A 25,927-nucleotide genomic window follows, 5' to 3' on the forward strand; every position below is an offset into this window, starting at 1 on the left:
TCGGTGAGAAGCAAGCGCGCAGTTTAGACTTGGGGATTGACGATCATTGAACGAGGAGCAGTTTTGCGGAGTTGATCACGGTGACGGAACTGGGCCGGGTGACGACTGGAGTGGATCGCAGTCTCGCAGAGGTGTCGTGTGTCTGGAACCCCAGCGCGAAAGATGCTGTTGGTCCAGTCAGTTCGCTAATGGGGGCTTGATGAGGACACAAATATGAAATAGTGAAACGGCCTGGCATTGATGTGTACGAGGTACGATTCGACAAGATTTGAGATGCAATGGGCCCCAAGCTCTTGACTTGACAATTTCACGCCAACTCAGGTCAGCTCTTGCTCCGTTGAGCCTTCTTCGTTGCATGCCTCTTTCCCCCAATCTGGGCAGCGGGGCGCTAGGACAGCTATAGCTCGGAGCAATGATGATCCGCCCCTTCCCCATGTCTCCAATTCGAGGTCGAGCCAAGTGGTCTCAGATGGATCAACCGGACTAAGCCCGACGCCAGGGGGCCCCAACACTGGCCGATCCAGTCTTGAGAACACGTCGCTGCGGTGGCCAAATTAACCCCAGAACCGCTGCAGAGGTCCCTGAAATCTGTCGCCAAACCACCACCTCCCAATTCCCAAACACCACGCGACAAACGAAGCTTTCCATCATTTATCACAATGGCCGGCGATCAGGTTCAAGAGCTCCTCGAGGCTCCCTCTGAATTTGCAAAGAGCGGCATCCAGTTCATGCGCCGCTGCACCAAGCGTACGATGCGAATCCCCTACCATGGCCCCCGAGTTGCAACATGGACTAACGCGGTGTAGCTGACAAGGCGGAATACCTGCGTCTCTGCCAGGCTGTCGGTGTTGGTCTGGTGATCATGGGCGCTGTCGGATACATTGTCAAGCTGAGTACGGCACCGCGGCCCTCCCCCTTCTCGCCACGTTGCGCGATCTATGCTAACCCACGTGCTCAGTTCACATGCCTCTCAACCGAGTGCTAGTCGGTGGCGCGTAAGGGAGAACGAAAGGAGGATGTTGTGACGAACTCGGGCGAGGACTGCCCATCCGACGGGGCGATAATACCATGTGCGGAGACTGGGCGTTGGGTTACAGGTGGAAGCATACGGGCGGCGCGAAACCTCGGCACTGCTCCATTCAATACATGTCATTTGTTTTTCGCGGTCAAGATTCATGCTGGGCTGAAAGATCAAGCATGTATACCTTACATCCCATTCTTGATACACAGGCTATGTAGAATATGGTCTCCATTTGCGCAACCACTGGGGCTTCGGATCAATAGGCCTCTTCCCACTCAGGTTCGCGCATCTTGGGATCATAGTTGACGGACATTGGCGGGTCGCCTTCATCATTCAAGCCCTCATTGAAGGAATGTAGCGAACAGGTACCCCTCGCAAGGCTGTATCCATTCCACGCGGATGCTACTTCTGTCAGCTTCTTTACCTGAATCTCAAGACACGATTTACTTACCAACGAGGAAAGGCGCATTGGGGTGCCAGCTGGCGTCACGCACGCAAGTTGACCACGAACCGCCGTCGTCAAAGCGGTAATATCTCCGGGCGCGGCCCCCGTCTCGCTGGCGCGAGTTCTTTGTGGCCTTCTGGACGTCGATAACCCGGGCCAGCGTGGCATCCATGTTCCATACGTACACCTTGCCATCTCTGCTGCCCGAGTACACATAGCGCGAGTTGGTCGCATTAGGCGGGGAGAAATGGCAGCGGATGAGGGTGTTGAGCACCTTGTGCCCCCGGAACGTGACGACGGAGTTGTCGTGGGGATGGGGATCCCAATCCTCCTCGTCATATCGACCCATGCGGTAGTCGTAGCTGCTGTAGCGCGTGTGTCTCATTGGATCCAACTCGCGGAATTGGCGTCTGGACATGACCATGCGCACGTCCCAGAGCTTCATGCTCTGATCCTTGCCATTGCTGAGAATGTATCGGCCGTCGCCCTTGCTGTCAATGTAGGTAATCCCCTCGACGTGTCCGACAAAGGCGCCGACCTCTCGTCTATCACCCATACTCCTGCGGTCCCACACCTTGACTGTGGCATCGTCTGAGCCGGAGTAGATGATGTGCGGCGAGGACTTGTCCGCAAAACAGACAGCGTTGACGTCGTTCGAGTGGCCCTCGATGTGATGTAGCACCCTCCGAGACTCAATGTCATATACCACTATCGAGTCGCCGTTGGTTCCAGCTACCAGCTCTCTCCCGTCGCCAGAGAAACGCACGGAGAAAATACCCGTGAACCCTCTTGCTCGGTCCCATTGCCCACGCCGGGCTGGATGGTCTTCGCTCAAATCGAGGTTGTACGGATCTCCGGTATCCAGGGGGTCTGTGGGTGCGATGCAGACCAGTGGCGAGATGGATGTATATGCTAGCCATTTGTTGTCCGGACTGAGGGAGGCATCTGTCAAGGTCCATTGGCCCCAGGGATAGTGCACCGACTTGTAGTGTTTCCAATTGTACGGATTCGACGTATCGTACATTCGCACCTGGAAGTCTTGGCAGACAGAGTAGAAGAAGTTACCGTCGTCAGAGAATTGTCCCGAATAGACAGGATCATCGTAATGAATGATGTTCTCGGCTTGTGTGGTGGGTAGGAGGCTCTGTGCCAGGAGTCCATTGTTTCGTCTTCTAGCGTCGTAGTCGACGGTCCCGAGTTCTCGGTCAAGTATGCGCCTTGATACCTGTTTCCGCATGCGCCGGTCGTATGCCCTCTCGTTTGAGCCAAAGACGCCCGATCGCATAAGCTTCTCGCCCTCGATACTGGGTACTTTGGGGAAGCGATTGGGGTCTTTGGGTTGACGTCGGCCTCTTCTCAAGATTTGTGACAACGGCGATGGGTCATCTTCATTGTCTATATCGGCTGCGAGCTGTTCAGGATCCCCTAAGAGGGTGAGAATCTGATTCCTGCTCCAGTGGCCGCTTCTAGCAGCTACGGGGTGTCAGTAGAGGAATACCTTGGATAAAAACTTCGCAGCTCACCTTGTAGAATGGCCAACAGAGGAACTGTTCCTTGTAATTCAATCCCATCATCATCTTCATCTTCGTCTCCAGCGTCGCCCACCATGACCTCAAAGTTGAGGTCGCCCATATCGTCGTCGTCATCATCATCTTCGTCTTCCTCCTCGTCTTCCTCATCCTCGTCGCCTTCCTCGGCATCGAAGAAGTCAATAATGTCGTCGTCATGTTCGTGGGAGACTGGGGCATTCAACCAGGCAGGGTTATAATCCTCGTCATCTTCATCCTCATCATCCTCTTCTTCATCCTCGCCTGACCCAGCGAGAACGGCCATCATATCTGCCTGCTCGTGTGGCAAAAGCCTATCGTCCACATCATGATATTCAGACGAAACCTCGCTGTCAGATGCTGCGGCGCTGCTGCCTCGGGGCGCTCCGCCCGGAGGATTGGTATCTTGCGGGTGACCGCTCATTACGATTGGTGAGTGTACTGTGTAACACAGAATAAACGGACTCGCAAAATCAGCGGTGGAACGTCGTAGCGTGAATATATAACAGCGATTTCAATGTCCGCTAATCATGAAGAACGCATGCCCGGCATCCCGCATTGTACGAGGTCAGGAAAGTGGTGAACGCATGATGTTAGTTAGGCCATTGGAGATGCTTGGGGCTCTGACGCCATGGAGTCGCTGGAGACGGCGGGGAGCTCTCCCCGGAGATAAGCCCGCCTCCGATGTCAGCTTGCTTCATAAGCGAAATAAAGCTGCAAGGAGCTGGTTTTTATACTTGTAGAATTAACGGCTGGACCTGCGAGCGACCTTTCGTGTTTCTTGAGCTTGAGAAACATTACAGCCTCCCAATACCAACTGGCAAACACGGGATGACGGGTAGCGCCTTGTACGACAGCTGATATGGCTAAGGTACCTACGCACTACTCTTTCGTGTGAGATAACGCGACCCGACCGACTGAGATACAGCATCAAGCCCGGAGCTGCAGTGATTTCAAAAACTGACTGAATGTTGAAAATCTGATGCAGCGTAATCAGGTACCAAAGTGAACCCTTTGTTCGCTCCCAAGACCATATGTGTGGCTGAAGGCGAGATTGCTTTGCCACGCGCTAACGTGCCTCAGTATAAGTGCCCTAGTTAGGGGTCTAATCTCAGCTTCGAGAAGACTTGAAAAGCTTTCATAAGTCCATTGAGAGATTGAGTTTCAATCAAGTAGTCAATGATAGACATAAATAAAAAAGTAGGGCTCGATAGCGAAAGACTTTCCTCCCATGCGCACCGTAGATGAGACTTTCGCAACTTGAAGCGCGCGTACTCTACGGAGATGCAGGACGCGTAGGTGGACCCACCTGTGGCTGTGCGCCTCTCTATCCTTCTTTCGTCCCTGATTTAGACAGAACATGATATTCTCCCATCCCAAGACTCAAGGCTGCTCGAATTGTTGATCGCGCCGAGCCTTGTTGGTAACCTTTGCATTCTGTTCTGTCTTTCACTCAATTTTTCTTGTTTTTCGAGCTTGCACGAGCAGTGACGATACCCGACGCTTCATCAACCAGAGCCAGCAGCTGCGTGAGAAGCTGGCATCATCCCCTCAACCCTAGCGCCGACCCCTAATAAGCTCGACTAAGCACGCGAGTCGTTTTACGAGGTCAACGCGCCAAACTTCACCACGATGAAGCCTGTCAAGCACTCGTCACTGCTTCTTCTCCTATTACCAGCTTTTGCGACTGCCCTCGGCGACCCGATCGGCGACGCGCGCGATCTGGACACGTCTGCCATTGTTGCTTCTGACGAGGCCGCTGGACACGTCGATCCCAGTGACCGACGAGAAACGCCAACCAAAGATGCACCCGTGGATGGCAGAGATGGGAAGCCCCATTTAGGGCCATTCGTCGGCTCGGACAGCACTGGCAATGGCGACCAGGGTCTCCCCCCGTTAAAGGGTCGTCCGGATGACTACACTGTCGTCGACGGGAAGAAGATACCAAAAACGAACGACGGCGTTATGTTCGACAAAAACCGCGATCGACCTCAAGAGGGCACCACGGGCACGGAAGGCGGCGTCACAGAGAAAGAAAAGACACGCAAGGAACGAGAAAGCCAGCTCGGCGCACGATTGCAAGCGCAACCCGAATCTCCCAAGGAGCAGCCGCCGTTGCCGCATAGCGAGGAAGAGAAGATGGCGGGCAGCGCAACGCAGGGCAAAGATTCCGTGGCCGACGAGAAATCATACACCGGATTCGAGGTACGAGCTGCCAGCGAGCTTGACGGATGCCCAAAAATGCTGACTACCTCAGAAACCGGACGACCTGCCCGAGACAGGAGCCAACCCTCCCCCTGTGCCTGAATCGGCAACGAAATCCCACCTGGACCTCGCGGGCGACCCTGACACGCACACGACCGCCCCTGAAGAAGATGACGATGGCTTGATCCAGCCATTCCACTCCTTCGTGCTGTCACTGACCATGATTCTGGTGTCCGAGGTTGGCGACAAGACATTCCTCGTCGCAGCCCTCATGGCCATGAAACACGACCGGATGGTGGTTTTCTCGGCTGCTTTCGGTGCTCTGCTGGTGATGACCGTGCTGTCGGCTGTTCTTGGCCATACCCTGCCGGCTCTCCTCCCACGACGTCTGACTAGCTTTGCTGCTGCGTTGCTTTTCTTTGTGTTTGGCGGCAAGCTGCTTCGCGAGGGGATGGAGATGGACCCAAACGAGGGTGTCGGCGCCGAGATGAGTGAAGTCGAGCAAGAGTTGGCCGAGAAGGAGAGGGAGATGGGTCGCAACGGTCCAGAGGACCCCCACACGCTGGAAATGGGGCTCAACGGACGCAGGTCACGATCCAAGACTAGAATGTCGTCGCCCCCAAGGTCTCCGTCTCAATCGCCCCCGAGAACGTCTGCCGGAGCCAGCGCTCTCACGGGAGCATTGCAGGGCATGGGAAACCTGTGCTCTCTGCTGCTCAGCCCTGCGTGGGTACAGACGTTTGTGATGACCTTTCTGGGCGAGTGGGGTGACCGGAGCCAGATTGCTACCATTGCCATGGCTGCTGGACCGGATTACTGGTGGGTGACGCTGGGGGCCATGGTTGGCCATTGCTTCTGCACAGGTGCGGCCGTCATTGGAGGCAGGGCTATCGCAGGGCGAGTCAGCCTTAAAGTTGGTGAGTGAAGCAGTCTGCGCCAGAGGGACTGGCAATTGTGAGACTTGAACTAACAGCGTGCAGTTACCATTGGCGGCGCAGTGGCATTTCTCGTTTTTGGATTCATCTACCTCATCGAGGGCTTCTATGCCTGATGCATTGGACCGTCCGCTTCAATATCGCGCTTTTTCACCATTTTTCTACTTGTAATTCACAAGCATCGCCGGACGACGGCCCATCTTTTGTTTCATTCACTAATGCTGTTGGCGGGAATGGTAAAAGAAAACCACGGCGTTTATGATCACTTTGAGCTGTACACTAGGGCGAGCCCACGTTTATGAAAGCTAGAGCAGGATTAGACTATGATGAAGGGGCTGAACGAATGTTCGAGTACCATTGTTGCTTATGTATGTTTGCACTCTTTGGGACAACCTCACAACATCTATCTGCTCCAACTCCGAGTCCTTCTCTGTCATCTTCTGTGTCTGACACTATCGGGGCCCAGGATGATCGACAGCTTGCCCCTAACAAGCGTGAGATCAGCGCGCGGGCGGCAGACGTCCCCGGTCTCCGAGTGGGCATGACGCAATGGCAAATGTCCAATCGCCGTGCGTTCAGTACGACACAGCCAATCCTACGTATAATTAGGCAGAACACTTCACTGCCATCGCCTCCTTACCTATGCACAAAGCTCTCTCGCCTTCAATCAGCCTTGTCGGGTCCTCCAGGTCCATCGTGAGCCAGAACACATGCACAGATCGACCGTATCTGTCCATCTCGTGGCTGTACCTCTCGGGGCTGACCGTCCTTGTTAACCAGTCTGTGTCCAGTCCTCAGACGACTGTTCAGCCTGGGGAGATTGGCGATATTGGAATCTGGATGATATAATACAAGCCTGTTACGTGCTAGTTGGATATTCACATACAGCTGGAAAGCCAAGATCTTTCCAAGCCAGCCACCGCCGCTCATTTTTCAGCCCTACCTTAACATCCCAATATGGTCAAGACCAAGGGTCAGGGGCAACCAGGAGGCAACGCCCCCAAACGAGCCCCACACAAGAAAGTCAGAACGGGTTGCAAGACATGCAAGTACGTGCGTCCTTGTCCTTGTGCCAGCCAAGATGTGCCGCTAATGCCTTTCTTGCTCGCAGGATCCGTCGCATTCGATGCGACGAAGCTAGACCAACCTGCAACAAGTGTACATCAACGGGCCGTAAGTGCGACGGATACGCTACCAGCCCGTCGTACCCATTGCCCGGACAGGGGCCGTCTTCTGCCGCCACGAATCTGTTATTGAGCAATGGTGGGCCCAGAAGTCTGTCCTCCTCCGTGTCCTTTGAGTCCATGAGCATCTCGCCAGGACCCAGTCCGACCCCAGGGGATCGCCTGGGGGCATACCTCGCGAAACAGGTGGGCCCTATCACAGGCATGTCTCTCAACCTGCCGTACTGGAAGTACCTTCCCAGTCGGTTGGACAACAGTCAGGCCTTATGTGCCTGCCTGACGGTCTTCTGCAACAGCTGGTTGAACTACAAGACAGGGCTCCCACCGCGTCAGCTCATCGATCCAAAGCTCTATGGCCGAGCCCTCAGAAGCTTGCAGGCCGCTATAGATGGGCCAGAACAGCTCAAAGTGGAGACCCTCGCTTCGATTGTCATCTTGCACCGGATCGAGACTCTGTTCGACTTGATACGAGGCTCGCATGTCTCGAACCATGCCAAGGGACTCATCGGCCTGTTGCAGAAGAAGGGGTACCCCAATCTCGACGATCCACTGGAAACGCACCTCCTCGTGGATATGCAAGCGGCAATGGTGTCTCACTGGCTCGTCCACCGGGACGTGAACTTTGTGCATCAGTCAGGTTGGTCGGACGTCTTTAAGCAATGTGCAGTCGTCGTTGCAGCGGCAGGTGACGACGGGGGGCTCAACTTGGCGCCATTCCACGAGGTCGACAGAGCACTCGGTTCCTGGGCCGACATATGCCATGATGTACGCGCCATATACAACATGTCCGATCGCGAAGCCGCCAAGCTCGAGGCCGCTCGTAAAGAAGACGAGATACAGCAGATGCTCGACGAAGTGCGTGAGAGCTCCCAACCGCGAATCGAGTACATGCACGCAAACGGCGGCATTGAAGAGGTCGCTGACCCGACATCGCCCAGCGGCTACGCATACGACTTTCCAACAGACAAGTGCTTTGAGATATTGCTGTCGTACTGCACAATCTGTCTCATCCTCGTCAAGGTCGTGGCTGCGCTGTCCTCAATACGCGATAAGCCCAACCCGAGGGCTACTATGGAGCATAGGCAATATTGCTCCCAGATGGCCATGTTCATCCCGTGGCTACGTCGCCAGGGGGCGCTCGCTTCTCAGCTGTACCTGAGCTCGTTCTGCCTCGCTCACGAGGGTGCCACCGAGGCAGAGAAGGAAGCGATCCGGATGTTCATCGCCGATACAGACAACTACAGGCAACGGTTCCCACGAGGTGTGGGCAAGCAGGGGCCCTACTGCGATTATGTTGCGCGGTGCTTGACAGGCAGGCAGGACTTTGACCTGGCGATGAGAGGCGACACCTTCCAGGCGGACGAGCAATGAGCAGTGCTGTCGAATGAGGCGCGTTTGGTAATGGCGCTCTCGAAGCAAGAGCATGTAGTGTTTGAATAGTTTGAATGCAGGCTCGCAAAGCTCCTTGGCTTTTCCTAGTCGGACCTCGATGTGCCGAGCTACACGCCTTCAAAGTTCAGACAACCTTCTGGGAGTCTGCTATTCGCGCCACTCCCGAGAGGGCTGCAAGTCTGCAACTGGCTGCGGATATAAGGAGCCATGAATCAATCGGCTGCGGCGCATCCGATCAAACAGTCGCAAGCACATCCAAACCAACGTTAAGAGTCTATGATTTCGACACTGGTCCATCATCATCATCATCATCATCATCGGAGAAAATGCGCATAGGTCCGTCTATCTATCGAACAATGACATCAGCACATCTTCCCCCCGCCAAAGCTAGTAGCTACCCCACTTGGAGCTCGCCGACTTAGTGAAGCTATTGGGGTATTATTACATCGTACATCCGTCTCTCAGACCCGTCCACGCTCACTCAACATCTCTCTTCAGAAACAAAGCACTCTGACTTCATCTCATACCATACCCTTCACCTCAATCGCACACAAGATGTCGGCCATGGAAGCTTCCCACGGACACAGCAAGCCTTGCTGCAACATCCCTCCTGTCGTCAGCAAGGGCTACCAGGCCAAAGGCTCCTATGTAGATATCGGCGGCTACAAGACCTGTGAGTTAATCATGCTGGCTCACCACCAAGCCGAGACTGGCGGGCGCTGACAGACTGCAGACGTGACCGGCCCCCAGGACGCCGACAAGGCCATTGTGGTCATCATGGACATTTTCGGCTTCTTCGAGCAGACACTCCAGGGCGCCGACATCCTCGCCACATGTGACGAGAAGCAAAAGTTCAAGGTGTACATCCCCGACTGGTTCAAGGGCAAGCCTTGCCCCATTGACATGTGAGACTCTCCCCGTGGTTCTCCTTGGCGGACTTGAGGCTAACGCCAGCTTGTAGCTACCCCCCTGACAACGACGACAAGAAGAAGCAGCTGGGCGAGTTCTTCCAGACCTTCCCCCCTCCCAAGATCGCCGACCAGGTCCCCGGCTACGTCGATGCCATCAAGTCCAAGGACTCCATCTCTAAGTTTGGCATCCTGGGTGTATGTTGCTCCAAGACATTGAAACATGCTGTGTCCTACATACTAACAAAAATCAGTTCTGCTGGGGCGGCAAGGTCGCAGCCCTCGCCACCAAGGCATCCACCAACCCCTTCACCGTCGCTGGCTGCGCCCACCCCGCCATGGTCGACCCCGCGGATGCCGAGGGCATCAAGGTTCCCTTTGTCATGCTCGCCTCGGGCGACGAGCCGGCCGACGACGTGAAGAAGTTTGAGACGGCGCTGGGTCAGACGACAAAGCACGTCGAGATCTTCTCGGACCAGATCCATGGATGGATGGCGGCGCGCGCGGACCTGAACGATGACAAGGTCAAGAAGGAGTATGAGCGTGGCTACAAGACTGTCTGCCAGTTCTTCTGTGACAACATTTGATAAGCGTAATCTGAAAAGTATGTTTGTTCGTTCATTCGTTCATTCATTCGTCGATACATTATGAGCCCATGAATTCCGGCCTCTCTATCCTGTCAGTACGCTCGGGCTGAATGTCATGGCCTTTTGCACAATGGGCCTTGGGGTCTCGCTCTCCTTTCTAGGGGGCTCGCGACTCCTCTCTCCGAATGCGATGGCGTCTTCAATGTCCAAGAGCTCGTACTGCCCCAACTCAAGACGATTCCCCTTTTTGTCTCTCTTGGTAGCCGTGCAGATCATGAAACCGTCCAAGACGTTGACCAGATCCAGGTCGACATCTTCCAACAGCCGCCCCTGGAACCAAATCTCCGTCTGGCTGATGGGCGCGTCCTCCGGCGGGGCAAAGTACCGCATCTCCAGCCGCTTCAGCCACGGGGCGAGGAGCGCCTCGCCGGTCATCTTGACATAGGCTTCCCGCAGACACCACAGCGTGTAAAAGTACCGCAGGCGGTGGTCCAGGTCCTTGAACGGCAGACGGTTCAGGCTGGTGCACTCTGGCTGACTCAGCACCTCTTCGTGCATGCTGACGTACTCCTTCCATCCGTCTTTGCTGATCAAACCGAGGTCCTTGTCACGCCGCTCTGTGGGACACACAATGTCCACGCCAACACTCATGCCAGGCTTTGGCCGCACCGCGGCAATCAAGACGACGAGACCAGCTTGGTGCGTGACGTTGAATATCACAGGCTCCGAGCCGTCGGGGGCTATGTAGACTGGTTTCGTGTTCTTGTTTCGTGTTGGCGTCGCGGCGTCCCAGGCGCATGGCGCGTAGCGCGAGATGAGGTACCATTTGAGAAGGCGTGAGACAAGGGCCATCTTGGCGTCTTTGACGTGGACGTATTTGAGCACGTCGACTTGCTCTTTTTTGGGGAGCAGATCCAGAGCTCGCTTTGCCTAAGCCCAGGTCAATCATTTTCTCTTCACTTTTCACCATGCTCAGCGTAGGAGCACCCACGTATGTTGTCAGCTGCACGGTCCGCAGAGCTTTGGGCCACAGTTTCCTGGTGTCGACGACCCATTGTATCACCAATGTGCCATCCTCTTGTCGCCTTGCGCTCATACTAGGGCGCCGCTTGCGTTCGAGGTGGTTCGTCGGCGGTTTGAGGATGGAAGACAGCGTCGACCGTGAGAGAACGGGACACGAAACGCGCCGATGAATCTGTCTAGGCCGTGGAGGCGCAGACGATATACTACCGCTGCGGGTGGACATGACGGGGAGTCCGCAGCTTGTATACGGCGATTCTCGATTCGTATTCACTGAGTGAGCGAGTGTGATGCGCTGTAGGATACAACATGAGGTGATGATGGCTGACACGGACGAAATGCATGTAGCGATGAGATTTGGTGGAGGGGCAGATCAAGCGGAGGTGGGGGTGGACGATCTTGGCGCGGCCGCTGACGGAGGGCTTCCAGCTGCCGGCGCATGTATAGAAATTGAACTTTTATCTCCTCTTTTCACGTCGAGAGAGTAAGCTCTTCTTGGACCTGCGGTCTTTGCATATTTGAGCTGGTTGGCCTGTTCTGGCGTTTAGAGAGGGCCTATGGTGCCAGTGCTGGACAGGGACTGGAACTATTGTAGCAAGGTCACAAAATATGTAGGTCACGAAAAGGGGGGAGCTTGTTTGTGAGAAAGCAATTGACTTTTCTCGTCTACTATTTACCTATCTAAGTTACGTACCACGTGGACCGCATAAGGCCACAATATCCCATCATGTCCCCCACTCTCTGATCCATCCACATTACGTCCCGTCCGTCTATCAAAAGCAAAAAACGCCTGTCCGTAACAAAGAAAATCGCCAGTCATGGTGGTCTATCGTAGATCTCTTGTCAAAGGCCCCAGCAAAATCAGAACCCCGTGCTGGGAGAGTAGAGCACCCTTTAGCCCTCAGTAACTTCACCCGCGGTATCTCCAGCCTCAGCATTGCCGCCACGGATGGGCAAAGCCTTCTCAGGGGAGTTGAGAGCCCATTCAACAGCTTCGATGACGTCCTTGACGGTCTGGTCGGGGGTCTGGGTTGGAATGGTGCCAGCGCGGTAGACACCAGTCTCGACGAGGATGGAGCGCCAGTGATAGCTACCCAGGTTCTTGAAGGTGTTGGCGCCGGCAATGTCCGACTCGGGGTTGTCGCCAATCATGAAAACAGTGGTGACATTGGCGCCGTCCAGAGCTGGGTCGGCAGCGATCAAGTCCTTCAGAGCACGTTCTCCGTACTCGTAGGTCGTGCGCGTGGGCTTGCCGCAAGTGGTGTACTCCAGCTCACAGGCGCCCTTGGTGGCGTGGTGCCAAATGCCGAGCAGGGCCTCGCGGAAGCCGCCCTGGGCAAGGCGAGGGTTCTCGTGCTTGGTGGACCACTCAAAGTCGGGGTTGCAAAAAAACAGCTTGGGCTGCTCATCTTGCAGAAAACCTTTGTTAGCAAGAGCCGGGTTGTTGTTCTTGTCGGAACGGGTGTTGACAATACCTTTGGAGGACAGCAAAAGGTCGAGGGTGACCTGCAGGTCCAGGCACCAGTCGCGAGGGGAGGACCAGACCATGATGGCGGCAATGCGAAGGGGCTGGGTGTCGTCGCCCTTGCGGCCAAACTCTTCATGGTGAGCCTTGGTCATCTCGGGGAACGGATGAACGTGCTCATCCTGCATCATGAGGTCAGAAGAGGTGACAACCTTGCGAAAGCCGTACTCATTGGCCACCTGGCGGATGTTGTCGCCATGGCCACCCAGGACAAGGACAGTCTTGTCCTTGTAGTCGTCGACGAGGGCGCGGAAAGGGGTGTGGGACTGGACAATCTGGGCCTCGTCAAAGGTGATGTCGCCGAGGCGAGACGCAAGCTTCTCCAGGTTGACTTTTTCGGTGACGCCGCCCGAGTTAGTCAGGAAGATGAATGGGATTCCATGGTCCTGTAGATAACGGAGGGTCTCACGGGCACCGGCAATGGGGTTCTTACCATTGACCAGCACGCCGTCAATGTCAAAGGCAAACGCAACCTTGTTGGGTCCAGACATACTGCGAGGCTTCTCCGTGTGCAAGTTGAACGATGGTATGTTGTTGTTTCTGTTGATGCAAGTCTGGACGATGGTCTGTAGTTGTTGTGTGTCTGTCTTGAGAGAGTGTCTTGAGAAAAAAAGAAAGAAAAGGAAAAAATCGAATTCTTCGTCCGTGGTCGAAGTATTTAAACTCAGGGGCTGAAGCTCGAATCACTGTTCTTCGCTGTCCGAGTCCAAGTGAAGGGACGATGGTTGTACAGGACCTGTGCATCGCCTCCATTTGCCTTTCGTTCCAGATCTCGTCTGAACAGTGAGGAATGGCCTCATGTACCCACGGTTGTTGAGTATTCTGGCTGCCGCCATGTTCTCTTTCGTTCAACGTTGGGGGTCTGTCTCTTCACTGCGAGTCGTACAACCGGTTCGTACAGAGTTCCAGAGAGAACATCCGCGAACAGTAAACAGCTCGAACAGTGTTCAAATTGTATTGGTGTTTAGTCCCTAAATTACACGTACCAGACACCAGGACTCAGGAGGGCCACGAACCCGGTGGTTTGTTGTGGGGGGAGATCCCGGCCTCACCCTCGGCTCATTATGGCTCACAAGCACACTAAGCCCTGTTTTGATGGGTCGAGACCCTTGTGCGAGCATGATGTTGACCATTAAATGATAGAAACTGAGTCACACAGCCTCAAATCAATCGTCTGGAGTTGGGCGAGGTGACCCAGTACGGTGGTCGTGTGGAGCATTGGCGAGATTTTGTGCCACAAGGGTGCCATTGCGTGAGGTTCAAGCACGGTAAAACAGACCGCATGTTGTTTTCAGTGTTACTGAGTAAAATTTTCATCAGACAGGGCCTTTGTAACTGTCACTTGGGCTTCACGTCGCAGAGGACATGGAGCGTCTCCTGAAAATTGAGACTCAAGTTTCACTGTGTCTATCTCATAGCTACGATACAGGCTCATCACTCAGAATGTTGTATTACTCTGATAGTCAGTGCATATCACGATAGAAAACTTGAAGTGTTGTTGCAAAAATTGACATTTCTTTTACCTGTCTACGGACTATGCCACTTATGTAGCACTGTCCCCCAAATTTTCGCACTCATGTATCCTCGCAAATCCAGTATGAGACCACTGACAACCTGCAGTGTGTCTCAGTTGCGTTGCTGAGCATCCTCATCAAACCAGTACCAGACTGATGATGGACAGACACCAACTCCAAAAAATAAACAAGCCCCTTTTTTCTGTCCTGACCCCTGACATTTGATGCCAAGGGGTCCAAGGACATATTCCTCCACATATACCTGTGTCTTGCATGTCAGCGTCATATTCGCACGGCAAGATAGTGTCTGGATGTCTAAACAGCAACAACCTCAAAAGCTGTGACATCGTTGTCATTTTCATCGACGTTGACATCGTCCAGGTTTCGACCAGACCAGCCGCAGTCCCAAAAAGTGACGAGAGCCCAAAGCTTGAAAAAGCTATGAACATAGGCAAACAGAACCTGAAAGACAAAAAGTCCAACGTCAGCAGGGTGGCGGTAAAAATGGGGGATGAGCTTGATGGCCTTGGTGGCAATGATCCAAAGGACGAGAAAGACGACCACAGCGGCAGAGAAGGTCGAGGCAGCCTGCGAGGCACGAACCAGGGTGAAAATCAGGAGAGCGTCCCAAAGAGCAGCAAAGTTGAGCATGCCGGCGAGGTAGACCTGGAAAGCAGACCAAGTGTAGCGGTAGAGAAAGTCTGGGTTGCGGAGCATGATGGGGTTGCTGCGAAAGGTCGTGCGAGCCCAGCGAAGGAGTTGGCCGTTGATCTTGGGCCATTCGCCCAGGGTCGTCTCGATGGTCGCGTCTTCAGTGTCTTGGAATCGAATCAACCAGCCCTTCTCCAGGGTGTTTCTAGTCAGATAATTGTCGTCGTCGGGGTTCAGCTCAAAACGACCAAAGAAGAACTTTTCTTCGCAGAAGCCGTGAAGGAGCTCTCGATCAGCCAGAAGGTCGGTGCGGTACACAGCAGTGCGGCCAGAGACGACAAAGACACCGCCATCAATGGCATTGGAGGCACGGAGCTCCCAGTTGTGGCGTTCAAGGTAGTTGCAGGCGATAAAGTTGACAATGGAGTGCCAAGTCCACTTACCGGGGGTAGTACGGCGAACGCGCTTCTTGGTAGCAACGACACCAACCTTTTTGTTGTCAAAAGGAGCAAGGACGGCCGGGATGAAGTTGGGGGTAGGGAAGAATACATGGTCGTCGGCCAAGATGGTGATCGCAGTAGTAATGTGAGGCATGGCGTGGTTGATCTGGCGGCGCTTGCTGGGCTTCGCAATAGCAGAGACGCGAAGAGAGGTCTCTCCAGCTTCAGGGACCAGAGCCCCAAGAACACGGCGGCATTCAGCTTTGAGCTCGGCGCCGACGGTAATGACAATGATGCTGGCAACTCCGTTAGTCAAAATGCTGCGAATGCACTCTTGGAAATCGGGGCCGTTGGGGTCAATCGTGGGGAGGATGACAGTGACGTCCTTGCGGGTGAAAGAGGGATCAGGGTTGACAGGAGGAGGGCGGTAGCACCAATAGCCGATCAGGTGGCCGAAAAGACGTACATAGCGAAGAGCAAAGAGAGTGCAAAAGACCGCAAGCCAGATGTTGGTGTCAACGAGGAGCAGCCAAGTGCTAGTCAGACAACCACCGAAAGCCAAAATCAAAGCAATTCGAGGCAGCCAGGCCTGCACAGCTTCACGGGTGATCCCAGGCATCTTGAATGCCTGTGGGATCTGGGTCTCGGTGTTGCGGTCTTGTTGCTAAGCTATGCGATGTGTCTTTGGTTGCTGCTCGAGTTGTTGGTTGTTGTGATGGATGAGAAAGGAAATGAAGCAACTTTGGGATGATCAACGGATATTAAATACTTGCGACTTCTCAGAATCCCAGAAACCACATGCTATGTTCTTGAGTTCTCCGAGAAGTGAATGAAGATGTCGCTTTGCGTGTAGTTCTGTGGTCTTGATGTGTGTTCGTACATCCCTCGGCATCATTCACAAGTCCTCGTTGCCATGTCCAAACCCTCACTTGACCAGTTCCGCTAGTTATGAGATTGTTCAACTTAGTTCCAGTCTTTGCATCCAATGTGTTTAGCACAGAGTGAGTTCTGCAATGTCCTGTCAATGAACCGCAATATCCAGGTGACCTCACTCGACCACATGGCTTGTTCGAGATGTTCCTGTCTGGATTGCTGTTCTTGTCGGACTTCAATCCGAACCATTAGAGACTTACTCAGATGCTTCAACTGTTCTGTGGATTCAAGAGTGCGCCTCGGAATACGAACAGCGGAACGCAGTGAAACATCCTGCCGACTAACCCTGAAAGTGTTGGACAAAGCAAGACATACCACAAGCCGAGAGCAAATAATTCATTCGCCAAGAAGTATCCAAAACACTACAAAGTGTCAGCTCGGTGTAAGCACTCGAATGGAATGTTTCCGCAGCGTAGGTTTGTTTGGTTCAGGGGTCAGACCAGCTTCAGTCTCGGGAGAGAAGCTCACGGAGAATGAGGAGCGACGTGCCCTTCACAAAATAGTATTAATAGGGAAATCCGTACAGTTGGCATGGCCGCGCACGCCCCTCGGTGCACTGAGGACCTGACCAGAAAATCGTGTACCATTGAAGAGGCAGTTGAATCTGTCACATCAGCCAAACATACAAGCCGAATTGAGGAATCACAATACCGCTGGAAGGAAAATGTCGATGAAAATCTAAATCGTGGCCTATGTGGCTCCAAAACTCTATGACATTATCTTGTGCCGCGAGGCCGGATTCCAGCTCTTCAAACCGGCGCAACAGGCATAGTCTCTAGCGAAATGTTGAAGACTTTATGGCTCTCCTTCGTCTTGTCGTCTTTGATCTTCTTCGCTTCATCGTCCTTCTTCTTCGCCTCCTGTTCCTTTTCGTCCTTCTTCTTCTTGTCGTCCTTGGTCGTATCCACCACGCCGTCCTTCATCTCCCCGATTCGCTTGGTAGCTCGGCCATCCGCATCAACCTCCACGACTACATCCTTGGTATCGATGCTGCCGTCCTCAGTGTAGCCCCAGATCAGCTTCATCTCGCCTCGGGCAAACGCGGTAACATAGAGTGAGCCCAGAACACCTGGGACGAGGTATAATAGGGCTGGCTGACCGCGCTTGAAGACGAGGAGCATGGACAGCGTAGCAGCCATGCCTAGGGCGTACCCGACAACAGTGGCGTAGAAGTAGGTCTTGGGGAACTTTGATGCACTGATCTCGGCGGGCATTGGCTTCCGGCCAAAGACGCCCGTCCAGAACCTTTCGCCCCAGGCACCCTGGGCAGTGACATAGGGAGCCTTGATCTCTTTGTGCTTTGTCTCCTTTCTGATGACCACCATACCGGAAGCATCCTTCTCGCGGATCTGCAGTTCTGTCGGTTCGTATTTCACCTTGCGCTGGTAGTGCAGCCACAGATCAAGACGGAGCGCCCAGGCCATCACAAGACCAGGTAGAACAATGTCGCCGAGTCCGAGTATCGACTGGCGCGACGCAGCCTTGAAGGTAAGCTTGATCGGGACGTCGAGGGTTGTGGCTACGGTGACCATGTAAGGCCTGTTCCGATTAGTACAGTGACAGAGTTCGGCGCTACCATCTCAACTCACGTGTAGAACACCATGACAATATCATAGACAAACAGTCCAGAGAGAACAAGAGATCCAATGAGCAGGTCTGTTGGCGAAAGGACCAGGAAGGATCCGTAACACAAGCCATACCCAAGAACGTTGGAGAGGAAGGACGATGAGGTCGAGCTGTAGATGAGTGCTGTGGCGATCGATGCAAAGAAGGCAATCATATGCGTCAGCTTGATTTTGGCCTTCTCGTCGCCCATTCCGTGGACGTAGAACTTGAAAAGCCACTGTCGCATGACCAGCTCACGGGCGTCCCATGCCGCCTTGCCAGCCCTCTTCCCCAGAGGCAAGCAGGATAGTAGCCCAGGTAGAGGACTGTCTCCGTCCTTTCCAGGCTGCGAGACGTTTCCCACGTCATCACAGAGACTGACTTGGCGGGTTGCTTGATTTGCCTTTCTCAAGACGCCATCTCTGCCTCGCCAATATCGGGGGAAGATGAAACCCACGACCAGTCCCATCCCATGGGCGTACAAGCTGAAGAGGCTGACAATCGACATGGTGCTGATGTACCATCTCAGAACCTTGTTGAGAATCTCAGGGTCTTGGAGGTACTGGATGAGGTAGTACAGGCCGACCAGCATGATACCTGCCATAACGGGAAACATGATGGCGTCGCTCAACTCCAGTCCTTGCGTGATCCTTTCGTCGTCCCGCTCATCTCCATGGTCGTCGTTCTTCTTGGTGCCCTTCTGTCTGGCGGGAGCCGCAGCGGATGGTGGGCGGTGCAGCGAGGCATGGGCCCCAACGTAGATGATCCCCAAGGCACCCAGGACCAGCTGTGCTTCGAGCGCCAGGAATGAAAAGTCCTGCAGCAACGACCACACCGTCTCTGGTGAGGCAGGGATGGTGGCGTTGTGCGCGTCCAGTGTGCCATTAAGGGCGCCGCTCGCGGTTGTGTTGTCCATCTTGGACCGGTGTGGTGAGGATGAGGACTACTAAGCTAACGTGCGCAAGTCCTCATGCCAGCTGTGGGAAGGGCAGTGAGCGTGATGGCGGCCAAATTTCAGGTCGGTGATTAAGAGAGGGACCAGCAGACGCAAGTGAAAAACCTGACTCTGTGTTACACAAGTAGAAATGCGAGATACTCAGGTCGACAGGTGTCCTCGCCAGCGGGATGCAATGACGACGTTTGGGCAACCCGGCAATCAAAATCCAAGGGTCCCTGAAAAGGTGGGGGCTCTCGTGCAAGGCCAAACCCGCCAAACATCTTGGTGAACATCAGACTCCCACGATCGGCATCACAAACCTTTGCGCCGCCCGTACAACCCTCACAATGGCGACAGACATTCTCCTCAATACCTCGGTGGTACGTATTCTCGCCATCACGACAATCTGAAGACCATAGCTCACCCGATGCAGGGCCCCATCACCCTCGAGCTGTACACTTCGCACGCGCCCAAAACCTGCCAAAACTTTACGACGCTCGTGCGGCGCGGCTACTACAACTCCACCATCTTCCACCGCATCATCCCCGACTTCATGGCCCAGGGCGGCGATCCCACAGGCACCGGGCGCGGCGGCACCTCGATCTACGGCGAGAAATTCGAGGACGAGATCCACCCTGGGCTCAAGCACACGGGCGCCGGCGTGCTCAGCATGGCGAACTCGGGCAAGGACACCAATGGCAGCCAGTTCTTCATCACGCTTGCGCCGACGCCGTGGCTGGACGGGAAGCATACCATCTTTGGGCGCGTCAAGGGGGGCATGAGCACCGTCAAGAGACTGGGTCTCGTTAGGACAGGTGCAGAGGACAGGCCGGTGGAGGAGATCAAGATTGTCGAAGCAAAAGTGCTGGAAGGAAATGATGAGATTTGATGATGATTTTCACGCACGGCGTTGGGGACAATCACGGGTATCATACAGGCGGCGAATAACGATTTGGAAACGTAAGGTATTGAAAAACAAAGAAGCAACTCCATGATAGCAAGAGCACCGCTCCTGATCGCCCCTGATCCCGTACCATGATGCTATGGAATATGATTTGTGGCCAAAATAGCCACCTTGAACGCTGCCCAATGCTGTGTGATAGATAGATGTTACAATAGGAATGGTTGCTGCCCGACCATGTTTCGCCTCTGACCTGTTGGCTGATGTATCCAACCCATCAGTTTCTGAGCAAACCAAGACTGTCCTTTTACCACAGCCCCAAGGACGGCGCGCCCTCTATTGCGGTGGGGAGGACAGTGTGCCTCCAGATGATTCGCTCTCACCATCCGCGTCTCTTCCATTCTTCAGTGTTGCTGGGAGCTGCGCGGCTTTGACGGCCTTGAGCTTCTTGGCAGGACTGCTCGCCTTGTTCGTCGATTTCTTGGGTGGTACCTCGACAGAGCCCAGGTCGGGTATGTCGTACTCTGCCTTTTGCTCCTGGCTCAAGTTCGACGAGCTTTTGGGCAGGGTGCTTCCATTGCTCTCCTTTTTGAACGAGTTCTTCGTTTTGAGGATGACCTTCTTGGGGTTGGGGTTCGACGTGACCGAGCTCGACTTGTGCTTCTTCTTCTTGTGACTGCTCTCCGATTCGTCCTCGCCTTCCTCGCTCACGTCCCTCTTCCGAGGACTGGTCGCGCGAGAGCCCGGCGCCGGGGTGACCTTTTGCGACGACGGAGGCGTGGGTTCGCCGCTGTTACCATTGCCCATCTTCTGCGCCGCGGCACGGCTGGCGTTCCTCCCGCTGTTGCCGATGCACGAGCCCATGTGGTTGTTCAGCCGCGTCACCAGAATACACCTCTTGCATTTGCTGCACGTCGCCGACGGGAAGGAGAGGACGTTTGCAGGACGATCCGCGGCCGACTCCTCCTTCTTCTCCATGTCCTTCTTCTTCTTGCCTCGTCCGGGCCCGGGGCCCTGCCACATTTGCCCGTAGATATCGCAGTTCGGCTTGTCGATGTAAGGGTGCTTCTTGCAGTACAGTATCGTCGGGTCGGGTTTCCGCGCGCCCTTGCCGTCGGTCGGATGGAACAGCCTGGGCAGGTGGCATTTCGGGCACAGAATCTCCTTTGTAGTTTTCAATGGATTGCCCTTGAGGTAGACCTTGCCGTCGTCGAAGATTGCCGCATCGGTCTCGATCCGGACGTCGGGTGCCAAGTCGGTGCCAGATTCTGAGGCCTCGGAGGCGAGCTTCTCGACACGTATCGCGGCCGTGTTCGCCTTTGCGATTTTTTCCTCCCGGTGCGTTTGGAGCACGAGATCGGAAATAATATTGTATAATAAGTCATCGAGGACGGCAGCGGACTTTTCGACCTCCAGGTTAGTTATGCGTGCCACGGGGGTTGCCTGTTAGAACCGTACCAGCTTGGTCATGGTGCCATCATCATCGCTCGCGCGGATGATGCCCGCCTTGCCCGATGTCGCATCCATCGAGTCTTCGGGGCGATCACGGGTGCAACACTCGAGGGACCGGAGGAGAAAGCAGAGCGAGGTGGGAATCGTCTGCGCGTGGTCGTATGATGATGCACGCAAGCAAATGGCAATGCTCAATGGCGTAGTTGGTGGTTGGGTGCGCTTCGCTTCAAGCCCGCGCCCCAGATCGTGGTCGGTTTTCCCCGTATAGCGCTGCAGTGTCGTCACTAATAAGGCCACATTGCTCGGCTAGCTCCGCCGCATGCGCCTATCTTTTCCACAGCTTAATCACGGATCAAGATGCGTAAGCAAGCGAGAGAAAAAAAAACACCGGCAGCACCGGGTGACACAAGAAATTGTTAATCCGCTGGAGGCCGAGGCGTGGAAGAAATTCAGGAACCGGGAAATGACGAAACGATGTTTGAAATCGCCCTTTTGGCCTCGCCAATGCAAAGGGGTAAATTTTGCATTATCGATAAGACGCCCCCTGGAACTCCCCTGTAGCCTCCCGCTGCAACCACTATCCGCCGGTGGGGTGAGATCACTGATGTGCCTGAGCTAGCGCACGTCCTAGGGGGCTGTTGGCAGTTGCCGTTCGATGAGAAGGTCCAGCCCGCGTGCGGTCTCGCCTGGAGTCCAGCCGAACGAACACCATTGACTGACTTCTGGACAGATTGTGAAACCTCGGCCTGGAGGTTGACTTGGACTGTATTATTCTGGCCATCTTACAAAACGACAGCTGTCCCACATCGCTACCCTCTTCGTCACACAGATCATCGACACCCCGGAGACCGCAGGGGCACCATCGACATGTCTCTTCCCACCAGTAAAGAAGCTCAGCAACCCTCGATCAGGTCTTTCTTCACAGCGAAAGCTCCTCAGTATGCGCCACCGCCAGGTTCTGTGCAAGCAAAGCCGCCGCCGCCGCCCCCGTTGAACGAGTCTGTTCCAGCTGTCCCTTCGAAGAGCAATGAAGATGGCGCGGCGATCCCACCACTGCCTTCCTCCATGCCAGCTGAAGCTTCTATACGCCACCCTCTTCCAGAAGATATCCAACCTCTCCGCCGTATAAATGCTCTCCTCCTACCGGTTCCTTACCCAGAGGAATTCTATCGGCAAGCGCTTGCAATGCCACAGACAAGAGTTATACTATATCAAGGCAAGGTTGTCGGTGGGATCGTCTGCCGCAGCGAGCCTGGTGACTCCTCGAGCATCTACATCCGGTCATTGTGCATCCTCGCGCCCTACCGTGGCCTGGGGCTGGTCGCAATTGCGTTAAACAATATCATTCAAAGCCTGCCAGGCGAGATCTCCTGGATGACCGCACATGTCTGGACGGAGAACGCAGATGGACTGAAGTGGTATGAGGCACGTGGCTTTACCAAGGACACAAAACCAATCGAAGGATACTATCGAAAAATACGGCCTGACACAGCGTGGCTTGTCAAAAAAGATATACGCGAGCAGAGCGCAGGCTCACTGCCTTCTCGGACGCCGCCGCCTTCTCGCAGCATAGTCGCGAGTCCGACAGCTGAGGTAGTAAATCTGGCTCCTATCACAAACGGCACAGGACCACCCACAGGTGGCCCGCCACGACCAGCTCCTGCTCGGGTCGGCTCTGGTCAGTCATATCAGAACCAAAGAGCCGAAACGGAGTGGAACGATTTGCCGGCGGACATGGCATCTGGCCTATTGGTGCCCCCCAAGAGGGTGGCCAGCGAGCCGAAGTCGAACGCCAGCTCTAGGAGTAGCTCGGCGGCAAGGAAGAAGAGAGATCGCTCATACCCTGCGGCAGCCTTTGGGAGCTGATTGGGAGGCGTACAGGGGGTAGAAAGGGCTTCGCCGCCATAGAGAAGTCTCTACCACGACGAGAATCGTAGATGCGGTAACGAAGTATGATATAACGCATGCGAGCGTTCAAGACACTCACTATGAATATAATAGATCATACGCCAGATACACATATACTTAATATTACTTGGCGACAGTGCAACTCCTTGATCCGCTACCTCACAATGAAAAGCACGAGCCATGTCGAAGCGCGCGGATACATTGTACACTCTCGTCCCAGAACGCATAACTCCAGTGATGAAACCACATCATGTCGAGGAACACCAACTCCATGTTGCTTACCGCTGCCGGGTCCACCAGACGGCAGCAATAGCCGCCACGCCGAGCAGACCACCCACAGTCAAGGCCGTGTTCGACAGGCCAGTCTCTGCTGCTTTATGTTAGCCAACACTCTCTCCTGGAATATTACTGATTTTCTCCATACCTGGAATCGAGTCTAGCTCGCGCTTGACCTCCGTGGCCAGAGAGCCGCTGGACTTGTCCATCTTGGCCGCTACGAGGGCAATCAGGGCGGCGCCAACACCGCTGCCATCCTTCGCGACACCAATGCGGATCTTGCTGGCACCCTGGATGCCGATCTCATCAATCGAGCGCAGGGCCTCGTAGATCATGTCCCGGAAGAAGGGGTAGTGCTCGACGAGACTACCGTCGACGCCAATATCGATCACTTCAGCCTCGGGATCCTTGAGCAGACCAGACTGGATAGCGACGGCGCCAATGGCCACGGCAGACAACCGCGCGGCGCGGCGCGCAACGGCATCGGCAACCGTCTTGAACGCCTGAGCATCTTCCAGCGAAGGCGTGTAGATGTTCAAGTCCTTTTCCAATTCTTGTCGCAGCGTGGACAGCTCAGGGGTGCTGTCCGCAGCGGCTACCGACATGATGGCGGTATCAAGACCCCATTGCTTGTAGAGTCCTGACTGAGACGCGACTGTCGTCGTCGTTGTCCAGTCGTTGTGGCTGGAATTGTCGTCGCGGAAAAGAGTAGAGTCCTTGGACTGCATCATCTCGAGAATGGCCAGTCTGGTAATCTCGCCCAAGAACATGCCTGAGATACGCTTCTCGAACATTTGGAAGCCAGGGTTCACGCTCTTGGTGTCAAGTTCCTTGTCCCAGGGTGTGGTAGGCAGGACATTGAGCTGGTTGTCAAAGGAGCCCCATTCCGTGTTAATGACCATCTCGCCCGTCGACTCGTCGTACTCGCCTTCGATCTTCTTCTTGATGTTGCTCGTCTTTTCAATGTATGCGCCGTTGGTTCCGGTACCAAAGATGGCGCCGAGGGTTGATCGCTGCGCGCCTGTAGAGGTATACGAGCGGGCCATGAGTGTACCGACAGTGTCATTCACCAAAGCAGCCACCTTGACTGGAAGCTTGAGCTTGTCAATCTCTGTTTGCAGCAAGGCGCAGACGTCTTTGCCAACGGCGTCTTCAATATCGAAGCCTTTTGTCCATCTCATCAGATTGCCCTTGTTGATCGCCAATTGCTGAACCGGGAAGCTGAATGTGAACCCCAGGTGGAAGACCTCATCTTCCCTGTACCCGGAAGGCGTGGAGATTGTCGCCCGCCGCCTGCGATGGCTTTCGAAATGTTCGGAATGGTGCTCCTTGAGGAAGTTCTCGATCTGCAGGGCCAAGAAAGCAAACAGCTTCGACGCCTTATCCGTAACCATCAGCTCCTTGGGGATCGCCACCTTGTTGTACGTCAAGTTGAAGGTAGTGTCGCCATTCAAGGTGACGGAGCACACGCGAAAGTTGGTGCCTCCAAGGTCGACAGCCAAGTACAGCCCTTTCTCAGTGCCGTTCGGAACGCCGGTCACGTAGGTGGGAATCTGGGACATGCTCGTGCCATCCTTCTCCAACCCTTCGGCTGCACACGACAACTGTCAGCTCGCTGGTCAATCGCGGCACTAATTGCAGTAAACGCACCCATTTGCTTGAGGAACTCCTGGACATGTGCGTTGAGGTTCGCGTCAGTAAAGTCGAACTGCGCGGCAACGCGCTTTGCCTCGTCCGCGAGCGCCATGTTGGGTAGAGCTGAAGATGTGGACGGGTGTCTCGGGAATAGCGCAAGATTGTCGCAAACGAGCTCAGGCTTGCTTGGTCGAGACGAGTGTATACTAGGGGCCCTCCGTGACAGAGAGAAGATAGAAGTGTCCAAAGAAGTGTATGTCTGAAGCTGGAACAGGGTCTGCTTGACGTCGTGGAGGAAGAGCTGGACGAGCTGCGCATTTCACGGACCAGTGTCAGTGGTGGCTTGACCGTAGCTCCAACCTTTGTTGCAGGGGTGGGTATCATCCATCATGCGGGGACTGGAGATTCGCCGAGTGCCAAACCTTCCAGTCTACCTTGGGACCTTGGTTGCCGCGAGGAGCCGCCGAGGGAATTGTTACTGACAGGGAATGCCAATCTAAGGTACTCACCGATACAAGGCCAATTACCACGAATACCGTGAACACTCTTCCTGGCCACAGCGTGTGTGGGGAGATTGGCGGCTTGACAGTGAAGCTCCCTCCAGCATTCTGCTGGCGGCTGGAAAGGGACCACAGGGTGACAAGACTTGTGCTGTCGCCGCTAGAGAGCAGCGACGGCTGTCCGCTTTCAGTCGAATCCCAACCTTGCCGCGATCTCGGCCCGTCGAGCGTTCGAGGCGGCACGAGAGGAGCCGAAATTGCTAGGCCTAGCAGCCTCGAGTATGCATGCACAGGCCCGTACTATGTCGACGCAGAACAGGAAGGCTGCCAACGAATACAGTGTGCAGAGTGTGGCAGTGACGTTATCTAGGAAGATGCTGTGTCAAACCGCCGGGGAAGATGGCCC

The 25,927-nt window shown here is 54.7% G+C and overlaps 13 protein-coding genes across 13 annotated transcripts; 6 read left to right on the plus strand and 7 right to left on the minus strand.

Annotated features, from left to right (window-relative positions):
- Nucleotides 1-345: 345 nt before the first annotated feature.
- F5Z01DRAFT_656301 (uncharacterized protein) lies at nt 346-1,495 on the plus strand. Its single transcript, XM_046263569.1, has 3 exons — nt 346-747; nt 807-893; nt 959-1,495. The coding sequence occupies exons 1-3, from the start codon at nt 660-662 to the stop codon at nt 997-999; spliced, it is 216 nt and encodes a 71-aa protein (XP_046118143.1). The 5' UTR covers nt 346-659; the 3' UTR covers nt 1,000-1,495.
- F5Z01DRAFT_622799 (WD repeat protein) lies at nt 1,465-3,299 on the minus strand (the record flags this gene model as incomplete). The annotated part of the gene is made up of 2 exons (XM_046261285.1): nt 1,465-2,939; nt 2,990-3,299. The coding sequence occupies 2 exons, from the start codon at nt 3,297-3,299 to the stop codon at nt 1,465-1,467; spliced, it is 1,785 nt and encodes a 594-aa protein (XP_046118144.1).
- A 1,060-nt stretch (nt 3,300-4,359) lies between these two features.
- F5Z01DRAFT_121826 (uncharacterized protein) lies at nt 4,360-6,373 on the plus strand. The gene is made up of 3 exons (XM_046257496.1): nt 4,360-5,218; nt 5,271-6,135; nt 6,199-6,373. Exons 1-3 carry the CDS (start codon nt 4,646-4,648, stop codon nt 6,267-6,269), a joined length of 1,509 nt encoding a protein of 502 aa, XP_046118145.1. The 5' UTR covers nt 4,360-4,645; the 3' UTR covers nt 6,270-6,373.
- A 651-nt stretch (nt 6,374-7,024) lies between these two features.
- Nucleotides 7,025-8,792, plus strand: F5Z01DRAFT_121890 (uncharacterized protein). Its single transcript, XM_046257498.1, has one exon. The coding sequence runs from the start codon at nt 7,197-7,199 to the stop codon at nt 8,706-8,708; it is 1,512 nt and encodes a 503-aa protein (XP_046118146.1). The 5' UTR covers nt 7,025-7,196; the 3' UTR covers nt 8,709-8,792.
- A 123-nt stretch (nt 8,793-8,915) lies between these two features.
- On the plus strand, nt 8,916-10,183 carry F5Z01DRAFT_121858 (uncharacterized protein). The gene is made up of 4 exons (XM_046257497.1): nt 8,916-9,065; nt 9,228-9,402; nt 9,463-9,634; nt 9,691-10,183. Exons 2-4 carry the CDS (start codon nt 9,285-9,287, stop codon nt 10,055-10,057), a joined length of 657 nt encoding a protein of 218 aa, XP_046118147.1. The 5' UTR covers nt 8,916-9,065; nt 9,228-9,284; the 3' UTR covers nt 10,058-10,183.
- F5Z01DRAFT_656319 (uncharacterized protein) lies at nt 9,892-11,843 on the minus strand. Its single transcript, XM_046263570.1, has 3 exons — nt 11,216-11,843; nt 10,531-11,154; nt 9,892-10,241 (listed from the first exon to the last, which is right to left on the minus strand). The coding sequence occupies exons 1-3, from the start codon at nt 11,468-11,470 to the stop codon at nt 10,185-10,187; spliced, it is 936 nt and encodes a 311-aa protein (XP_046118148.1). The 5' UTR covers nt 11,471-11,843; the 3' UTR covers nt 9,892-10,184.
- A 76-nt stretch (nt 11,844-11,919) lies between these two features.
- F5Z01DRAFT_656320 (HAD-like domain-containing protein) lies at nt 11,920-13,736 on the minus strand. Its single transcript, XM_046263571.1, has one exon. It carries the CDS (start codon nt 13,258-13,260, stop codon nt 12,139-12,141), a length of 1,122 nt encoding a protein of 373 aa, XP_046118149.1. The 5' UTR covers nt 13,261-13,736; the 3' UTR covers nt 11,920-12,138.
- An 862-nt stretch (nt 13,737-14,598) lies between these two features.
- F5Z01DRAFT_622555 (nucleotide-diphospho-sugar transferase) lies at nt 14,599-15,993 on the minus strand (the record flags this gene model as incomplete). The annotated part of the gene is made up of 1 exon (XM_046261275.1): nt 14,599-15,993. The coding sequence occupies one exon, from the start codon at nt 15,991-15,993 to the stop codon at nt 14,599-14,601; it is 1,395 nt and encodes a 464-aa protein (XP_046118150.1).
- A 1,063-nt stretch (nt 15,994-17,056) lies between these two features.
- F5Z01DRAFT_622798 (signal peptide peptidase-domain-containing protein) lies at nt 17,057-18,828 on the minus strand (the record flags this gene model as incomplete). The annotated part of the gene is made up of 2 exons (XM_046261284.1): nt 17,057-17,846; nt 17,897-18,828. The coding sequence occupies 2 exons, from the start codon at nt 18,826-18,828 to the stop codon at nt 17,057-17,059; spliced, it is 1,722 nt and encodes a 573-aa protein (XP_046118151.1).
- A 553-nt stretch (nt 18,829-19,381) lies between these two features.
- On the plus strand, nt 19,382-19,815 carry F5Z01DRAFT_656326 (cyclophilin-like protein). Its single transcript, XM_046263572.1, has one exon. The coding sequence runs from the start codon at nt 19,403-19,405 to the stop codon at nt 19,736-19,738; it is 336 nt and encodes a 111-aa protein (XP_046118152.1). The 5' UTR covers nt 19,382-19,402; the 3' UTR covers nt 19,739-19,815.
- Nucleotides 19,816-21,669, minus strand: F5Z01DRAFT_656328 (uncharacterized protein). The gene is made up of 2 exons (XM_046263573.1): nt 21,209-21,669; nt 19,816-21,151 (listed from the first exon to the last, which is right to left on the minus strand). Exons 1-2 carry the CDS (start codon nt 21,275-21,277, stop codon nt 20,087-20,089), a joined length of 1,134 nt encoding a protein of 377 aa, XP_046118153.1. The 5' UTR covers nt 21,278-21,669; the 3' UTR covers nt 19,816-20,086.
- On the plus strand, nt 21,670-23,200 carry F5Z01DRAFT_656330 (uncharacterized protein). Its single transcript, XM_046263574.1, has 2 exons — nt 21,670-21,865; nt 21,933-23,200. The coding sequence occupies exon 2, from the start codon at nt 22,070-22,072 to the stop codon at nt 23,066-23,068; it is 999 nt and encodes a 332-aa protein (XP_046118154.1). The 5' UTR covers nt 21,670-21,865; nt 21,933-22,069; the 3' UTR covers nt 23,069-23,200.
- Nucleotides 23,201-25,332, minus strand: F5Z01DRAFT_656333 (putative hexokinase HXK2). Its single transcript, XM_046263575.1, has 2 exons — nt 23,535-25,332; nt 23,201-23,480 (listed from the first exon to the last, which is right to left on the minus strand). Exons 1-2 carry the CDS (start codon nt 24,946-24,948, stop codon nt 23,389-23,391), a joined length of 1,506 nt encoding a protein of 501 aa, XP_046118155.1. The 5' UTR covers nt 24,949-25,332; the 3' UTR covers nt 23,201-23,388.
- Between the last annotated feature and the right edge of the window lie 595 nt (nt 25,333-25,927).

The sequence above is a fragment of the Emericellopsis atlantica genome (genome assembly GCF_019669845.1).
Source record: "Emericellopsis atlantica unplaced genomic scaffold F5Z01scaffold_14, whole genome shotgun sequence".
NCBI lineage: Eukaryota > Fungi > Ascomycota > Sordariomycetes > Hypocreales > Bionectriaceae > Emericellopsis > Emericellopsis atlantica.

What these genes read in the sequence shown, in the direction of transcription:
- F5Z01DRAFT_656319 (XM_046263570.1), bottom strand. Translation starts at nt 11,470, where the DNA reads ATGTCCACCCGCAGCGGTAGTATATCGTCTGCGCCTCCACGGCCTAGA. An exon ending in CCGTGCAGCTGACAACATAC is followed by an intron (nt 11,155 to 11,215) that starts GTGGGTGCTCCT and finishes ACCTGGGCTTAG; the next exon opens with GCAAAGCGAGCTCTGGATCT. An exon ending in GGCTGTTGGAAGATGTCGAC is followed by an intron (nt 10,242 to 10,530) that starts CTGGATCTGGTC and finishes GAACAAACATAC; the next exon opens with TTTTCAGATTACGCTTATCA.
- F5Z01DRAFT_656333 (XM_046263575.1), bottom strand. Translation starts at nt 24,948, where the DNA reads ATGTCCCAGATTCCCACCTACGTGACCGGCGTTCCGAACGGCACTGAG. An exon ending in CGAGCTAGACTCGATTCCAG is followed by an intron (nt 23,481 to 23,534) that starts GTATGGAGAAAA and finishes AACATAAAGCAG; the next exon opens with CAGAGACTGGCCTGTCGAAC.
- F5Z01DRAFT_121826 (XM_046257496.1), top strand. Translation starts at nt 4,646, where the DNA reads ATGAAGCCTGTCAAGCACTCGTCACTGCTTCTTCTCCTATTACCAGCT. An exon ending in AATCATACACCGGATTCGAG is followed by an intron (nt 5,219 to 5,270) that starts GTACGAGCTGCC and finishes TGACTACCTCAG; the next exon opens with AAACCGGACGACCTGCCCGA. An exon ending in GCGAGTCAGCCTTAAAGTTG is followed by an intron (nt 6,136 to 6,198) that starts GTGAGTGAAGCA and finishes AACAGCGTGCAG; the next exon opens with TTACCATTGGCGGCGCAGTG.
- F5Z01DRAFT_656328 (XM_046263573.1), bottom strand. Translation starts at nt 21,277, where the DNA reads ATGGATGCGACATCGGGCAAGGCGGGCATCATCCGCGCGAGCGATGAT. An exon ending in ATGGCACCATGACCAAGCTG is followed by an intron (nt 21,152 to 21,208) that starts GTACGGTTCTAA and finishes GAGGTCGAAAAG; the next exon opens with TCCGCTGCCGTCCTCGATGA.
- F5Z01DRAFT_656301 (XM_046263569.1), top strand. Translation starts at nt 660, where the DNA reads ATGGCCGGCGATCAGGTTCAAGAGCTCCTCGAGGCTCCCTCTGAATTT. An exon ending in CATGCGCCGCTGCACCAAGC is followed by an intron (nt 748 to 806) that starts GTACGATGCGAA and finishes AACGCGGTGTAG; the next exon opens with CTGACAAGGCGGAATACCTG. An exon ending in CGGATACATTGTCAAGCTGA is followed by an intron (nt 894 to 958) that starts GTACGGCACCGC and finishes CCACGTGCTCAG; the next exon opens with TTCACATGCCTCTCAACCGA.
- F5Z01DRAFT_121858 (XM_046257497.1), top strand. Translation starts at nt 9,285, where the DNA reads ATGTCGGCCATGGAAGCTTCCCACGGACACAGCAAGCCTTGCTGCAAC. An exon ending in TATCGGCGGCTACAAGACCT is followed by an intron (nt 9,403 to 9,462) that starts GTGAGTTAATCA and finishes GACAGACTGCAG; the next exon opens with ACGTGACCGGCCCCCAGGAC. An exon ending in AAGCCTTGCCCCATTGACAT is followed by an intron (nt 9,635 to 9,690) that starts GTGAGACTCTCC and finishes GCCAGCTTGTAG; the next exon opens with CTACCCCCCTGACAACGACG.
- F5Z01DRAFT_121890 (XM_046257498.1), top strand. Translation starts at nt 7,197, where the DNA reads ATGCAAGTACGTGCGTCCTTGTCCTTGTGCCAGCCAAGATGTGCCGCT.
- F5Z01DRAFT_656320 (XM_046263571.1), bottom strand. Translation starts at nt 13,260, where the DNA reads ATGTCTGGACCCAACAAGGTTGCGTTTGCCTTTGACATTGACGGCGTG.
- F5Z01DRAFT_656330 (XM_046263574.1), top strand. Translation starts at nt 22,070, where the DNA reads ATGTCTCTTCCCACCAGTAAAGAAGCTCAGCAACCCTCGATCAGGTCT.
- F5Z01DRAFT_656326 (XM_046263572.1), top strand. Translation starts at nt 19,403, where the DNA reads ATGGCCCAGGGCGGCGATCCCACAGGCACCGGGCGCGGCGGCACCTCG.